At 40.6% G+C, this 17,775-nt stretch overlaps 1 protein-coding gene across 1 annotated transcript in view; it reads left to right on the top strand.

Annotated features, from left to right (window-relative positions):
• The window catches only part of LOC309700149 (bone morphogenetic protein receptor type-2-like), a 45,553-nt gene extending 28,604 nt beyond the window's left edge, over nucleotides 1–16,949 (top strand). Inside the window, exons 4-13 of the mRNA XM_082523584.1 lie at nucleotides 3,836–3,943; nucleotides 4,193–4,284; nucleotides 6,444–6,674; nucleotides 8,089–8,203; nucleotides 9,313–9,473; nucleotides 9,947–10,094; nucleotides 10,459–10,595; nucleotides 11,513–11,685; nucleotides 11,774–13,113; nucleotides 15,204–16,949. Of these exons, the coding sequence (XP_082379710.1) occupies nucleotides 3,836–3,943; nucleotides 4,193–4,284; nucleotides 6,444–6,674; nucleotides 8,089–8,203; nucleotides 9,313–9,473; nucleotides 9,947–10,094; nucleotides 10,459–10,595; nucleotides 11,513–11,685; nucleotides 11,774–13,113; nucleotides 15,204–15,457 (2,759 nt within the window). The 3' untranslated portion in view covers nucleotides 15,458–16,949. The remainder of the gene's footprint in view (nucleotides 1–3,835; nucleotides 3,944–4,192; nucleotides 4,285–6,443; nucleotides 6,675–8,088; nucleotides 8,204–9,312; nucleotides 9,474–9,946; nucleotides 10,095–10,458; nucleotides 10,596–11,512; nucleotides 11,686–11,773; nucleotides 13,114–15,203) is intronic.
• Nucleotides 16,950–17,775: the final 826 nt, after the last annotated feature.

The following is a 17,775-nucleotide window of genomic DNA, read 5'->3' as shown; positions in this document are numbered from 1 at the left end:
CTTCTTTTCTTTACGGCACACCCAAACATTTTCAGACACAAATACTTAAAATTGCATTCAGATAGTTGTGTGCGGTGGGTGACTTGCTATTTGGGAAGGAAGAAAAATTGCAACGTACTTTTTTAGTATGTTTAAAATCTGCTTGTTTTGTAGACCACTTTAGAGCGAGAGTTACTGCTTTTACCAAAGCAGCAGTAATTGTTTTTATTTAGCCAAAGTATTATACTAAGATCATCAAACATTGCTTTGAAATTCTTGCCATTTTTTATAGTGTTATTTTTTTTCCCCATTAATAAACTCAAAAAACGATTGACTGTACCTTTTAATGCAAAGTTGTGTGAAATGTTATTCTAGGAACAATGTTAAACACAGCTAAACACTGTGTTAGCTGGCTCGACAAAACCTAAACCCTCAGTTAGAGGTGATGTGCGTCATGACAGTGGTTATCAGTTTTCTCTGTTAAGCCGGTCAGTCTACTTCTGGCTCCAGGTGCACTAGCATAAAAATAGATGTAAGCATAAAAATCTTTCCTATAAGTGCCAGCTACTCCAATCAGGGTTATTATCAGATGATGAGGATAAAATGGTATTAAAAATCTATTGAACAGCATAGAAAATATACCAGTTTGCAGCATTTTTATAAGTAGGATGAGATGTTAATGCTGCAGAAAATCGTTAATCTGTATATTTATCGCACAAGTTATTTATTTTATGCTGCATGCGGTGATGGCTGCATGCTAGAGCAGGCATCACCTTGTACATGTATCCCTAGCAGAAAGCTGGCTGCAAATCAAAGGATCAATGAAAAATATTTGATCTCCTGCTGAATTTGCAGTCATTGAGTAAAAAGTAAGTTACGTATTTGATCCTGAAGCAAAACATGATTTTAGTATGCGGCAGAGACTACTTGGCCCACTCCTCTTTACAGAAACTCTTGAAATTCTATAATTTACCATGGTGAAAAAAAGCCAACTTTATGACACAGGAGATTCTGAGTTTAACACCACTAACCTGCTAATCTCCATTTGTTGTGCACCCCTACCTCCCTTTTGGTTTCCAATTGCATCATCAGTCATCACCAATATAATTTAAGCATTAATGGGCCCCTTTATATTCTTCTGTTCATAGAATACAAAGAAAGAAGAAATTAAACAAACAGCCAAACATTACACCACAGAGCAAACACAATAAATAATTATACTATGAAAAGTTTTGTAATGCAGCAATCCAGTAAGTCCTTAACAGGCTGCTTGTTCTGCCTTTATGCAGTGTACGTTTTTCCCTTTTGCCATCAACAACTCCCTCATTAGCATTATCCGAGATGTGAAATGTAGTTAAGAGCACAGCTAGTCACTGGTCTCGTTATTTTGATGTATTTCTGCTTTCCTCTCATCATCTTTAATCTGTCTTCTGTCACAGCTTTTAAAACAATATTCAGCTACCTGTCTTGCTAACGTAACCCAGCATGTGGTGCAGCATTGTCATTTTGTAAATGTGTGTTATAGAGTTGCAAATGGTTTATCTTTAATATTATGATTACATCTGTGAGTAAGGCTACGTCCTTCCGTCTGTCCGTTTTCTCTCCCTTTTGGCCTCCCGACCACACTGAGACGGCGTTTTCGCTCATGGAAAACGCAGCGTTTTGAAAATGCTCTCGAAAACATACATTTGAAAACTGTGCTTTCGCATCGCAGTGTAGACAGCGAAAACGGAGAATTTCTAAAACATTGACGCATGTTAGTCATGTGATGCAGTCATGTGACCAATTAAACTAAGATAGCGGAGGGCAATTTTGACAGCCCTATTAAAGATTAATATCAGTCTGTACATGCTACAGATAGCTTTTCCTCAAATTCTTTAATTCTCACTTGCTTTTGCAACTTTGTACTTTTGTGTTACTCGCAGCAACAACTCCACCTCATTGTTAGTCTATTTAAAAAAACTCTGTGCTTTTCCTCGATATTTTGCCATGACATTTCAAAGAGCCGGAAAGTAAATAAGTGGCAGACCGAAATGAGGCAGGTTGAATCTTCTTACTGGCCGAAAACACTTACTGGAACGTAAGCGTTTTTGGCCATTTCAATGTGGACGCGCAACTCTGTGAAAACGACCAAAAACGGTAGTGTGGACGTGCAGCGTTTTCAAATCTATCCGGGCTAGTGTGGGCGTAACCTCAGAAGAGGAAAAACAATGTTTTTCACAGTGCTCCAGACAGCAATTAATAAAATAGCCTCTGTGGGACTCCACCAGTATAGGGGTATTTGGAAAAACAATCCTGTTGTACATGAAATTATAATAGTGAATGCATTTCCTTAAATTATACATCCATTTTTAGTACAAGCTGTGTTTTCTTACCTGTATTTTGGCACGCTGCTTCAGCACAAGAGCAGAAAAGAAGAAAAAACCCTGCTGGAATATGTGTTGCACCACTGTTCAGCTTGGTGCGTAAATGTGTGTCCTTGTGCCCGTATGTGATAGAAGCAATTATCTGTACAAGTACAGATAACAATCATCGATGGAAACAGGATTTAAAAATAATTGATAGTAAAACAAACTTTCCAGTATATCTTACTACTACTGGTTGTGTATGGCGTTATTTTTGTGCCACTATTCTGAGCGCACGTAAAAAAAAATTGAGCACATGTTAAAAAAAAAATTTGCAGGTGCAAGTGTTGCATTTTGAGGAGAAATTTATTTTGAGCAAAGAAAAGCTAAATTTGAGTGAACAAAATTCATTGCTGAAAATGTATTTCAGTGTTTGCTATTATCCATACACACACACAATAGCAGCCCCGCTTGCTCAGTTTTTGCATTTGCGCTCGCTCGCAATGTGTTACTTGCGCTCTCAACATTTCTGCCCGTGCACGTTCAACTCTTTCTCTACACGTTATATTTGTGCTACAAAACCAGCCAATCACAGACTTCGTGCAAAAAAATCTGATTGGCTGTTTTGGTCTCCAATCAGCTCGAAATGATGAAATGCAATATCCCAGAATCCATTTCGTCCAAAACTCAAATGAGGCAGTGGCGGAGGAACACAGAGTGGCGGAGTTTGAAATATTACTCCTTCTGGGTCACAAAATAAACTTTTAAGATATTTTCATGCGAGAATGGTGCTGTGTAAACTTCAAATATCTGCTCGATTTATCAAGACATCACATATTTGCATAAGTGCTCTAATGTTTTCAGAGATGCTTGCTCATAGGGGGTCATATGATTATTGGGTTTTTCTCTGTATTATTGTAGGATCTACCTGACAATACAAAGCGCCTTGAGGTGACTGTTGTTGTGATTTGGTGTGGTATAAATAAAATTTAAATAAAATTTAACTGAATGTAATTACAGTTTAGAATTACAGTAGAGATTCAATTCAATTCAATTTTATTTATATAGCGCCAAATCACAACATAAGTCGCCTCAAGGCGCTTCATAAAGAGATAAAACCCTAAGCTATGCCGTGGTAAAAAGGAAAAAAAAAACCTGTGAAAATGTCCAGTTATGTTGTTTTAATCACCTGATTTAAATAAAATCTTCTTAATGGTAATGGTTTGTATTTTTATCTGATTATGCTCGTGAAGATTTACACCCTTTTTATAGGCATAAATGAATCAATACTGTTGTATTGCACATCTCTTGTGCTCCATTGCATCAGACTGTACCTTTTAGAACTGGTAGCTGGGTGTAGCTGTAGTACATTTCTTTCCTCTGACTCTTATTTAGAAATCAAAGGCCAGAGAGTGGCTTTGACCATTAACCCCCAGCCTCAGGCCCAAATATAACAGAAAGGTCACAGTTTGATTTTTACTTTTATTTACAATGTTTTCATCTGCTTGTAGATCCTCCCACACTGGGCTACAAAGAGACGGTAATTATCGCCCTGGCAACAGTCTCCGTGCTGGCTGTGGTAGCTGCAGCAGCCTTCTTTGGTTACCGCATGATGCATGGTGAGTTGCCATGACGCCAAGGTGTGAGGAAGAGAATTCATTATTCAAGGCTTTTTAAATGTTTTTTGGTAGAATTTGATGAACTAAATCAGAGCTGTTGTTTTGCTTAAATAATAATAATGGATTGGATTTATATAGTGCTTTTCAAGGCACCCAAAGCGCTTTACAATACCACTATTCATTCACTCTCACATTCATACACATAAATGTGTCTATATATTTGTGTTTTTTGTATCCTGTGTATTATAGGAAATGGCAAACAAGGCCTTCACAATCTGAATATGATGGAAGCTGCGGGTTCGGAAAGTTCTCTGGACCTGGACAATCTCAAACTGCTGGAGGTCAGTGCGCACATCAGACTCCTTGTCCTCTTTTGTGGCTGCAGGAGCTGTGACTTGGAATATATTTAGTTTGGAGCTGCGCAGTCATCTTTCATAAGTTGAATCAGTTTGTTTTCTGGCCCAGGAAAGAGCCAGAGTATTTAGTGTAGCGGTGGGATGTGCCAGCTCAACATGATCAAATGAGCCAATAGGAAGAAAATACAGCCATGACTGAATTGTTGTCCAGCTATTTAAATACTCTAGATTTAGTAAGATTACTGCCATGGTTCCACACAGCACATTATTCTTAGTTTTTAATTGGTACAATAGGGATGTTTGTGAAAATAGTAAAGTAAATCCCTCTTCTTCTTTTTTTCTCCTCCAAATCCTGAGGCCTTTATACTGGTGGTTTTTTTTTGTTTTTTCTTTAAAGAGATGATGTTGCTTCTCCAGCATCTCTGCACAAGGTAGTGTGTTTTTGAGAGTACAGAGACTCTAAGCTAGAAAGAGAAAGGAGAAAACAAAAATGCACTCAAAATACATCAAGGATTCTGGTTATGTTTGTCATTTCAATGTGACTTTTATCATCTGATCACAACAGGAGGCATTCAGTGACAGGGGCAGGCATACAAAAATAGAAATGTGCTTACACTGTCACAGGATCCTGAAATCCTGATACTAAAGAGGGAGAGCTCATAATGTGATAGGAAGTCGGCAGAGTTTGGATGCAGCCACGTTAGCAATATAAACAAAGGACTGGAATACAAATTAATGCTGGATCTGATTAAAGTAAGTCCAGGGAGACAGCAGGATGGCAGCAAAATTTCAAAATCACAGTTTCACTTATTAAAATGTTTCCATTTAATGTCATCATCATAGTTCAGTTTCCTACAAACTCAATTTCTGCAATATGCTGAAATTTCCAAAGCAACACGGGCTATTTTTTGGTTGTTTACTACCTGATTCCTCAAATGAAATTCTGGCATTTTTCAGCCTGACTCTGTCTGTGACTCATGCTGAGTGCACTATCCCACTGTGGTGTATGGCAAGCATGAGCTTTCCTTTTAAAGCTAGGATTGGTTATCAACCTGCCAGTTTGTCCTTAGTAGTATTCACCATTTATTTCAAAGAGGTAAACACTTAAATATTCTGAAAAAATATGTGTAGTTGTGTCAGTAACTACTAATTGACCTAAAACATTCAGTTTTCGGCTGTCGGGGATCCCGAAGGTTCAAACTGACCTTTTAGGAGAAGAAATAAAACATTCAATCTTACATTTTAGTACATAAAGTATATTCTTTAAAAGACATAAGCAAACTCTTTACTTTTAGTCACCTTATCACAAAATGATAGTAAATAGATCCAAGAGTCACAGCAGTTGATTGTCCCACAAAAAAGAAGCGAGTGTGTGTGTGTGTTAGTATATGTTAGGCCAGTTAAAATGAACAACAGCTAGAAAATACAATTTCCGTTGTGTACTTTCATGAGAGAAATAAGATATGAACATAATGACCCAACGACACTGGTGCAGGCATGTTTTTCTCCTCTTTCTGACATCTGTTCAGTGGGTTTAAATTCAGAGTCAGTGAGAGAGAGAGAGTGACATTTTGTTCAGGCAGGAGTTGAATTCAGAACACTGTCCTTGCAGTTTATCAAACGCAGGCACATGTTCCTTCACGTTAAACTGAGGGCTGGAAAGCCAGCAAACCTTACTCAGACAAAACAGGGTCCATTGTTTCCCGCAGTAGATTTTATAACCAGGCACGAATGTTTGGAGATGAAAATTGCCCAGAAATAAATGCCCTGGTAAATTCAGTTCTTAACCTCTTGCTGATGACTTTTTAGCCAGACTGTTTGGGGCTTAATGGCTTGCTGTTTTTTCAGCTCTCTAATTGAATGATTTGGCTGTTTAACTCTGCTGTTTGCCTGTAATTTACTTTCTTTCCTATCTGTCTTCTTCCCTGCCTGTCTGGGTTTGTTGTCGTACCTACCTCTGTTACCGTTTCTGTTTTTGGCTCTTTCGTGTTTGCAAAAAGTCTTTTCTGTGTGCTAGTGTTTCTGTAATAGGACTCAAACCAACTCAGACATAATTACCGCTTCATTCAGATATTCTCTTACTAGACAAACAAGTACCAAAGGTCTAGAATGTCAAAGAAGTCTGCTGTCACCACCTCTTTCAGCTGATTGGGCGTGGCAGATATGGAGCTGTGTACTGCGGCTCTCTGGATGAGCGGCCTGTCGCCGTAAAGGTGTTTACTGCAGCCAACAGACAGAACTTCCTCAACGAATGCTCTATCTACCGGCTGCCGCTGCTAGAGCATGATAACATTTCTCGGTTCGTGGCAGCCGATGAGCGGACGGGCCCAGAGGGACGCACAGAGTACCTGCTGGTCATGGACTACTACCCACATGTGAGTACAGGGGAAGCAGTACCCATGTAAGTGTTATACATGAAGCATGTGTGTTCAGCATACAGAGTGTTTTCTTTTTCTTTTTACCTGCTGTTCCTTGAACTATTTGTTAAGCTTTGAGTAATGGAGGATTGACAACGCCTGTTTAATTTAATACTACAGAATTCTGGGAGAAGCAAACACAGCTGGTGCAGCAAATCAAACTCATGGCGTTTTAATAAGGAAGTCAGTCAATAATTACAGCAACTGTAATACGATTTCATGCTGCATCCAGCATCAATAATTCTCCTCACACTAGCTCAGCCAATTAAAGGGCATTCTCCAGCTAGAAAGGTAACATAAACACTGGCTGTTTATAGTGCCTCCATAACATCTGGACATATTAAAGCAGGTTCACTGAGAGAAAATTGTGGACACACACTTGATAATTTGAATGTGTTTCCTGTCAGTGTTTCACAGTTAAGGCCACCTTTGTTTTGCCAATAGGAAGATAGTAATTTGAAGTAGCAGCATGAGAAGATGATTAAAACCTCTTCAGTCTATGTAAAATCTCACACAACCAACATCTAACATGTCTTTATTGCAAACAAAAATGGCTAACTTATCCTGTTTTTTCAGTGTCATTATTGGAAGTGTGCTTCCAGCCATTCTCAAAATCTAGCAGAGAAGAGAAAAAATGTTGAGTAGGTTAAAAAGAGGCACATAAAAAGAACCTTAACACTGACTGCTGAAAGCTACTCTTAGGAACTCAACTTCAATTTTAATGTGTACTTAGCAAAAAGCTCAATATGCTTGTTGTCCAAACCTTGAGCTAATTACTAGTCAGCTGACTTGCAGTCCAGCCTATAAAAGGAACCTCTAATTTATGATAACCATTAGTCCTAATACACATTGTCATGGAAACACAGTGCAGTCCAGGACAGGAGACTGGGACACATAATGCATTCAAGTAAATGATAATATAATCAATTTAAAATGAACAGATGTAATGTAATTTTCTGTAGTAACGGATGCACAAATTGCCTTGTGATTGATTGTGAGAGAAAAAAATTAAATGTGTGTGTGTTGGGAGGGAGGGGGCGGGGGGGGTTGTTTGGTGCACTAGGCCCAGCCAAGACTGATGGAGATAATTGAAGCAGGAAATTAATAATATCCAATATAATTTCCACTAACCAGTTTTCATAGAGTTGTTGCTGATACCTATCATAAGATGTCATAACTTTATGCCAGATTTTTTTCATCTAAATCATAAATGACTTTTCTACTGCAGAACAATAAAATCACTGCAGTTGCCTCAAAACTCGACGGAAGTGCAGTGATAAGATGTTTGGTTCAGTTACACTGTGAAACTCTGCATCCTACACCATCTTAATTTCTTTGTCCTCTATATTCTTGTCCTCCATGTGGTTCTCAGGGCTCTCTCAGTCGCTACCTGAACATCCAGACCAACGACTGGGTGGGCAGCTGCCGACTGGCTCACTCTGTCACCCGCGGCCTGGCCTACCTGCACACCGAGCTCTTTAAAGGAGGTGAGCTACACAGAGAGATTTAGAGTTAATTACTACCAAGACTGCCGCTTTCTCCTGTTACTGAAGCACAAACACATTTAAAGAATTGTCGTGGGAAATGGGAAAGTATCTTTGTTTTTAGCCCAGTTAGTTTGTTGCTGTGTTTTGTTTTGTTTTTTTAAAGAAATGCTTTGGATAGCCTGTGTTTCTCTTTCTCCGCTCTGTTCCTAGTACTTTCAGCTGTCTTACTTGCGGCACACTGCAGCTGCACGTGGGTCAATTTGTCTTAGAGTGCTGTATATCCCTGCATTTTGAAAAACACACGTACACACTTAGCACACGCCCAGCCATGGGTATTTATAGACTGGCCTCAAGCTAGCCTCAGAGAGAGGGGAAAAGGGAGACAAACAAGAGAGGAGAGATAGGAATTGAGGTAATATGCGAATATCCCTGTAGCGTAGAGCTCGCTGGAGCCAGAGTCTCAAGTCACCAAACCTCAGACTGATTGGCTACACTTGGCCCTCCTTTTTTTCTTTTTTAAGAAATGGCATGGGAAAGAAGGTACACTAATACTTTTTGTGAGTAAGAGAGACTGTAAGCCCAACTTGCAGCACAAACAAGATAAACTTGTATTATTTTGCAAAGGAAAAAAGACAGAGGGGGCTAAAGTCACAGGCAACAGGGACAGAGGGAGCTGGTGTTTGTTAGCTCTGTGCAGCAGCTAACAGCAGAATCTCTTGCCCCCCCGCCCCCCCATTGGTCATGCACATCAATAGCAGGCAGCACATAGCTGTGGTGACTTCCACAGCTTGCAGCAGTCTTCAGTGCACCCTCTGCTGGACAGAAGGATACTGCAAGTGGAGGCCATTGATATGATCTTAATCCCATTGTTGTAGATTAGATTAGAGGATTTAGTTGTCTGTTAATAGTGCAGCTTGTTTTGAACAGTGAGTAATGAGGGAAATCTGAATCTATGCATATATGAAGCCTTTTTTAATCAATTATCATTCATTAGCAAATCCCACAAAACCTGCTTGAGTGTGCTGTCTGAGAGGTTTTGGGAGTACTGTACATGCTAACATCCTTAATGAAAAAGAAATTAGCCTAAATTTTGCAATTCTCCCTTCAAGACTTGTATAAGCCAGCGGTTTCACACAGGGACCTGAACAGCCGAAACATCCTCGTCAAAGCCGATGGCACGTGTGTCATTATCGACTTTGGCCTTTCCATGAAGCTGACAGGGAACAGAGCAGCACGGCACGGGGAAGAGGAAAACGCCGCTATAAGTGAGGTGAGTGTTCAGGAGGAAGCAGAGGATGCACCTGTATTGATGAGTGTAGTCTACTAGAAAGACAGCAGCAGAGGCAGGCAGTCAGGGTTAAGCACGTCTCTGTATTTGCTTACTAAAACGGGAGTAGACAGCAAACAGCAAAGAATAGACTGCATCTTACAAGCATCAAGTTCAGATGAAATAAAATGGCATGGCTACTGAACTAAACACGGAGAGGCTATAGGCTACAGGAGATTATGTTTCTATAGAAAACAGTCAATGTGGTTTCTGGCATATATGCATTCATTTAGTTTAGCACTTTGTCAGCAAAGATATAGCCTGCTGATATTTTGTCAAAGCTAAGATTATGAGATCTAATAATGTGATCCAACTACATCCACAGCAAACAAAACCCACCTGTGTCGGTGTTACAGTATTTCTGGACAGTTTAACAGTTCCACCACACCCCCACTTACACCTTCTTTGTCTTCCAGGTGGGGACTATCCGTTACATGGCCCCCGAGGTGCTTGAGGGCGCGGTGAACCTGAGGGACTGTGAGGCAGCACTAAAGCAGGTGGACATGTATGCCCTAGGCCTAGTCTACTGGGAGACCTTCATGAGATGTACTGACCTTTTCCCTGGTGAGTTATATCTGCTTTGTGTTAAGTCATTCCTACTGTGGGACTGCAACTTAAGAATAGAACAGAATAGCCATTTATTGTCATTCTGCATGTACAACGAAATTATGTGTGCTGCACACCAACTGTGCAGGAGTAAAATATAAATAGTAAGACAGCAGGAATAAATAGCAAACAGACAAAATGTATACAAAATAAGAAAAAGGCACACATTAAATATAGAAAAGACTGTAAAGCTACTTGTGTTATGCTCAGGAAAGGAAGCACCAGGTGAAAGGTGCATTTTTAACAAACTTAATGGGTATTTCTGATATGTCATAGACATCTAAAACGAGGCTTTTCTCTTCCTGTCCCTGCTTATCCCTAGGAGAGTCTGTGCCAGAGTACCAGATGGCCTTCCAGGCGGAAGCAGGGAACCACCCAACATTTGAGGACATGCAAGTTCTGGTATCCAGGGAGAAGCAAAGGCCTAAATTCCCTGAGGCCTGGAAAGAGAACAGTCTGGTGCGTATGTATGTAGGGAATAGGGCTAAAATGAGAATGCTTTGAGAATACTGCCACATTGTAACAGGATAGCAAAACAATTCCGCAAACAAAAAAGCTTAGAAATAGTCTGTTTTGGAGCTTGGCTATATAGCAAAATATTTTTTTCCCCATCAATCTTTTCCAAAGATGTTTACCCTGGCTTTATTTGTTCAGAAGCTAATTTTTCTGTAGCTCCAAAATCCTGTTTATGTGTGAGGGAAAAACTAGTAATGTTTACAAAAATACTTGCGTACATGTGGATGGTGAAGATGATGAAGTTGTGTAGAAAGGCAGGACGAGTTTGGAAGCGATCCAATCAGAAGTAATCTCAGTAAGGTCAGACACGCACAATTTGATCTGCTCCCAACAAACAGGCTGGGAGGATGGCCTCAGCCCATGAAAATGCAACAAAATGCCAGTGCTCAGAAGGAGAGAAGAGTAGACGTATTGATATCAAGGACAATTTGTGAAGCTAATCTCACCGGTAAAAACACTAAAAATCAACTGATAACTTTAGATTTAGTCTTATGATATCTCTTAGTCTTATGATACTTAGTTCACTAAAATTTTAAGAACTTAGAAGTTTTAGTGAAAAGAATGAATAAAACAAAATCAAAATTTGCAGTCGAAATGACCACTGTTTCCAGAAACCTAGCTCTGGGTTTGGTTCAATTGGACATGCACTTGATTACATAGTCCAAAGCAAACCACCAAACCCCCCAATTGTTTATAATTTCTCTGTGTGTGTTGCAGGTGGAGAGTTCATTTTCTAAAGTTACTCCAGCTTAGGGGATAAATGACAAAATGCAGAAAGTGTTTCTATTACAAGCACTGCAGTGTTGATATTGTTGATACTAGTCATGTAGTTAATAGCCATAATATGCTGTGTTTTCCAGGCGGTTCGATCTCTGAAAGAGACAATGGAGGACTGCTGGGACCAGGACGCAGAGGCTCGTCTCACAGCTCAGTGCGCTGAGGAGCGTCTGGCGGAGCTGCTCCTCATATGGGACCGCTCCAAGTCTGTCAGCCCTACACTCAACCCCATGTCCACTACACTGCACAACGAGAGGTATGTTTCAACAAAGCCACATCCTGTCATTGTATTCATTGTTTCAAATGATCTTGCTGAGGTTTTCAACACTGTTTCTTTGATCCAGAAATCGCATGACGCCAAAGTCTGGCCCGTACACAGACCATTCGTCTACGTACATTGAAGAGCATGAAGGTGTAGCCAAGAACACGCAGGTGGATGCAACTAGTTCTTTGACTGGTAGAGTTGGGGTTGGGACCGGAGAGAGGAACAGGAATTCCATCAACCAGGAGCGTCAGCAGCAAGCAAACGCCCGTCTGCCCAGCCCAGAAAGCAGCACCACCAGCATGGGCATGAGAGGTAGCCCTTCAGCCTCTACTACGACTACCACTATCATCTCTGAGTCAGAGGGACTCGCAGGGGCCACCACAGTGCCCGTGTGCCTACATCTTACCCAAGAAGACCTGGAAACCACAAAGCTGGACCCTAAAGAAGTAGACAAAAACCTGAAGGAGAGCTCGGATGAGAACTTAATGGAGCACTCCCAGAAGCAGTTCTGCTCACCAGACCCACTTAGTCCTGGCAGTTCCAGCCTGCTTTATCCACTTATAAAGATGGCGAGTGAGGTCTCCGGTACATCAGACACTGCTGCCACAATGCCCCCTACCATCTTTCCCTTGCCCAAGCAGCAAAACTTGCCCAAGAGACCATCCAGTCTGCCCCTGCGCAACAAGCCTGTCAAGAAGGAATCCTCCTCCTCTTCACTAAGGTTTAAGTTTGGGCGCTCAGGAAAGTCCAACCTGCGCCAGGTGGAGGGAACAAAGATGAACATTAGTACAGTTACGGGCACAAATTCGGCTGGAGAGGTTCACCGAGGCACAGGCACAAACAACTTACCTGTTCGACGGGATACACATGCCAATGCAGCCATTAACGGCACCGTCAATGGTCACATCAGTGCTGGGATCTCATCCATAGTAACAGGTGGAGCGACAGGTTTTGGAGGCTCCAACATAACTCACAATGGATCTGGAGCTCTGAGGTCAGATGACAGCCGGCTGTCCCTCGGCGTCATCACAGCGAGCCCCGATGAACACGAGCCTCTTTTGAGCCAAGAACGAGAGCAGCCTGATCAAAGAGACGCGTCCACGAATGTGACCGCTCTCCGCTCGGCCCGACCCAACACCAACAACAACAACAGCAACACAGGGCATGGCCAGGGGGATGGCGACAGCGGCGGAGAAAGTGATGAAGGCGAGCCAGAGGGAAGCAGTGAGGGGACAAGCAGGGAAACTACGGTGCCCCCAGGAGAAAGCTCACTGTCGGGCACTGTTGCAACAGACCCCCAGGGGGAAGCTCCAGTCACCATGAGAGGAGAGGCCCTGCTCAGGCAGCCCAGAGCCCGTAGGCCAGAGAGACCTAACTCTCTGGATCTGTCCTTCACAACACAGGACCTGGCCTCACTAGGTGAAAATCATTTGCAAGTATTCTGTAGTTGTATTGGCCCATTGGATCATACTGCAGTTTAATTGTCTAAAAACAACTCTTAAATTTCTCAGAGGGTTCAGTAATTTCCAAACAGAGCAGGTCTCTGTTGTTTATATTAAATATTACTGAACATGGAGAAATGGTACATCTCCATGAGGGGCTGTTTTCAGTGGCAGCTAATCCAATTTGTTGCTAAACTGACTATTTTTGGAAGCACAAAGGTGTGTGTGTGTGTGTGTGTGTGTGTGTGTGTGTGTGTGTGTCTATTAGGGCTGCCACAAACGATTATTTTGATAGTCGACTAGTCACCGATTATTTATGCGATTAGTCGACTAATCAGATCATCATCCACTGGACATAAAACTACAGCTTATTGCACCAGCAGCATCTGCTCTTATATAACTATCATTAGCTTACAGCTTTAAGCTTTTAAGGTGCTAACTAAAAATAAAGACAAGATGATAGTTTATTCAATTTTAATGAAATTTGCAGATTGTTTCGGTAAAGTTTAATAAACTCCTTGCTATCTAAAATATAACAGGACACCGGAGTATATTCTCCAGCATCTCACACTTCTGATAATCAGCTGTCTGCTTGACGTTTATTCAGCTGTGTAAAAACTATAACTTTAATCTCAGCCAAACCGATTTACTCAGGAACAAATAAAATACTAAAAAAAAGCCAAACAATAACATTTTTAATTTATCTAAGTGACTCATATATATTTAACCTGAGTCGCGAAAGACGGCGGTGGGTTTGAAAACAATTTGCCGGGAGTCCGGTGTTCTCACGGCGCTAGTGACCTAGCCCCCGGCTAGCTATCAAGCTAGTGGGTAACAGACGTCTCCGAAAACGTCGGAGCGCTTTTGAAAATATGTGGTGTCCTGATAAACTGAGCAGATATTTGAGGTTTACACAGCTACATTCTCGCCTGAAAATATGTTAAACGTTTATTTTGTGACCCAGAAAGAATAATAAGAGTAATATTAAAACTAACTAGCTACCGCCATTGTTGGAAACTAAGCTGGGCCGCGCTATGAATTCTGGGACACAGCTGCTTCTTCTTCTTCGGGGTTTAACGGCAGCTGGCATCCTTGTACATGCTGTGCTGCCATCTTCTGTTTCAGTCCGTTATTACACTCTTAAATCCTGCTATTATTCCTGCGTCTTTTGCGATCTTACAAAGCTTCAAACGACACGTCGACTATTAAATCAGTCGTCGACGATTTTGATAGTCGACGTAATCGTGACTAGTCGACAAATCGTGGCAGCCCTAGTGTCTATATATATTTCGGGCTTTGAACCACACATATTGTAGATACATTCAGTGTTAATTTGACTGCAGATAAAACAAATTGGCAAGAAGCCCCAGAGTATCACTAGACTAAATCTAATAATCACATTTGACAAACTGGAACCTACAAATGTTTGGCATATTTCATTTAATAAAGTACTTCAAACAGCCCTCTGTTGCTAAATTGTATTATAACTAATTGTAATCCATCCGTTATTAACTATGCACATGAAAGTCAATTTGCTCATAACAGATGTCTGCAATATATAATGGAAGCATGAAGTTTGAAAGACATAATGTTTACTAGGCACAGAGAGTGTTGTTGCATTATGGGAAATGTAGGGTCCAAAGCTTTTTGTAGGTTACACAGTCAAAATTGCTGCTTCTGCTGCTTTGATTTTGGTCATTCTTCTTTTTTCTTCTTCTTCTTTTTTGTGCTCCAGTTATTGGATTTATTATCAGTAGTTTTTTATCTATTTAAAAAAAAAAATAATAATAATAATAATGTTGGAAAAAAGAGGCTTGTGAAATGTAGAAATCAATAGTTTAAACTGAATTGTTGGTCAAAATAAGAAACATTATATTTTATTCTTTGTTTCATTTAGAATATTTTAGAAATTAAATGTCTAATCCAGCAATTCAGTTAATAATCAGTGGTTAATAGAAAAGAAGGTCCTTATCAAAATGTGTAGTTTTTCATGGTCTCTTTAATGATTTTCATGCACAAAGGTGTTGCTACATTGCTCATTAATCATTGTTCCACCCTGTTTTCCAGGAGATGGTTTAGTCCAGCCAGATGGAGCGTTGGGGACCGGAGATAAGATCAAGAAGCGCGTCAAAACCCCTTATTCTCTGAAAAAGTGGCGACCCACCACATGGGTCATCTCTACAGATACCCGGGGGCCAGAAGTTAACAACAATGGCTCTACCCGAGGTCAAAGTCACAGTCAGAACCGGCCCAAGTCCAGTTCAGCCATCTACCTGCGGGGGGGCAGCTTGGCCAGCGAACCCAGTGACACGCATGTGTAAACTTGGACCCTCTAACAGGCCCGGCAACACTATCTAGAGAGCACTTATTATTTTATTTTGTGTGGAGCTCTCTGCTCTGAATCAGCACGAGGAAGCTATGGAATATGTCACAAACCAACAATAGAGTCTGATCATGTACAGTAATTAGGTCTGTCCCGCTCCTGTGTGTCCTTCTGATGGCATTGCTTTAAATGGAATCCAGCTATGCAGCATTTTCATTGGCTTCTGTTTCTGCATTGTTTGTTTTGTGTTTTTTAAATCTTGGTTTGAAGTTTCATAGTGGTACATTAATTCTTTTTTTTTTTTTTATTTGTGCACTTTGAATGAATTTGAAATCAGTGTTTCCTAAACGTGTCTGTTGCGACCAAGACGAAGATTGGTCTCTAAACTTAAACAGGCGATGAAAAAACAATCAACACTCGAGCGCTCGGTTACTCCCCCTTTGCTCTATCGAGTAAAGTGAGAGTGGGCTCTGTAAACAAATTAATGGTCTTAAAAGACAAAGCAACTTTTTAAACATTTTCCTTGTATGCAATACCAATTGTTGTCTCATGACTTTGTATCCTCTTTTTGTATCATACCTTTTAATTGTGCAATAGGATGTAGCTTTTAGATGCTTTCAGTGTTTTTATTGCTTCAATTTTTTTATCCTGTTGTTATTTTGATATGTTAATCTCTGTTGCACTTATGAATAGTCACAGTCGTTTTGTAAACAATCCATCGCACACTATTGTAACCCTCGCTCCCCCCAACCTGACTCACGAGGAGAAAATAGCTGACAATCCTCCTCTTTGGACTATCTTTATGGGAACGCTAACACAAAAGAATCAGTCCCAGCTGACTTAAAAGTGGGCTGACGTGGAACTTGTCTGCTTGCACAATTACACCAGTAACAAATCTCATTCTGGGGTCTTACAATCACTGGAGCTGAACTTACAGAGGCATCTGTTACAGTGGCTGACTGGAGTCACTGTACCACTATCATTTGACCTCAGTATGGACTCTGCATTTAGCTGTCTGTCTGCAAGACATGAAATATTACAAACCCCAGATTCTGCTGTTCAAACACAAATCAAAAACTGAAGAAAAAAAACACACTGAAGCACGCTGGATATTACTTTTTTGTTTCTTGTCGTCTCATCCCCTGACGGTGGAGTGAGTGATGTGTGTGTGTTGCGTGAATGTGCACGTGTTATTTACTCGCGCTGTACAGGCGTGCTGAAATGTCGACATACTCATTCTGTATTTTCAGCGCTGCTTCAGCGCATATGAAAAGATCTCATTTATGTTTTTGTAATCTGTAGTTTGTATCAAAAAAACAATCCTTACATGTATCGCATTAATATTTGCATCATTTTTATGGTATTGTGTTTTGCATTCAATGGACATTGCCTTTGATTCCATTGCTATGCATCTGCTTGGTACAGTTTCTGTAAACATTTTCAAGTCAATATGGAAGAAGAAAAACCCCTCAATAAATGTATGAAATAATTGTTGGGTATATACATTTAATCTGTGTTTGGGTTCATGCCTTTGGTGCCCCTGAGGTGTTGTCAGCATTATTCAGAAGAAAAACATTTGTGGACGATGTGCAAGGTTAGAACCTGCTGTGAAATAGCTATTTTATTTATTTAACACCATATTTACCACTTTTATGCTATGAAAACAAGAATTTTTTTTCAAAATAACTATATTGTATAGTCTTTTCTGGTCTTGGTCACACAATTTTTAAACATTTTGTTTGTGCAAAATTAATGTGGTACAATGTTGGTCACTGCCACTGGTAAATCTGCTGATAGCTGTCACTGAGGCCAATATTGACAAAAAAAGGTGATTACTTATTGTTTTCTTTTGCTTTTGTTTGTTTTTTTGTTTTTCGTCAGGAAGGACATCGGCGTTATAATCTTCCAACTCAAACATCGCTGTGGTGGCCTCTTGTGAATAAGGAAAGAGTCTAAAGTGTTTTAAGACGCTTAACAGAACAACAGTGGCAGCACCAAAGGACTAAGCTACACTAATACAGCCGCATGATGAAACACTTGGCTGTCTTGGACGTAAATCAATGGAATCATTCAAACAGAAATAATATCGGTTGGGTTTTTTTTTTTTTGTTTTGCTTTTGTCTTTTTTGCACCCCTGTCGACCAACCCTCTTAATTCTCAGTGATTAATCAACACTAGGTAGTCATATCCTCTCGCGCTTGTTTACTTCACCTCTGTTCTCCGCTGTCTGCTCCACGCGCCCTAGCAACTGCAGCATCAGCACGAGCAGCTCAGCGTTGGTAAGCTACGTCAGAGCACTACTTCTTCTGCGCCAAG

Source organism: Aulonocara stuartgranti, assembly GCF_965226115.1.
Source record: "Aulonocara stuartgranti genome assembly, chromosome: 23".
NCBI lineage: Eukaryota > Metazoa > Chordata > Actinopteri > Cichliformes > Cichlidae > Aulonocara > Aulonocara stuartgranti.
This window is presented reverse-complemented; position numbering and strand designations above follow the sequence as displayed.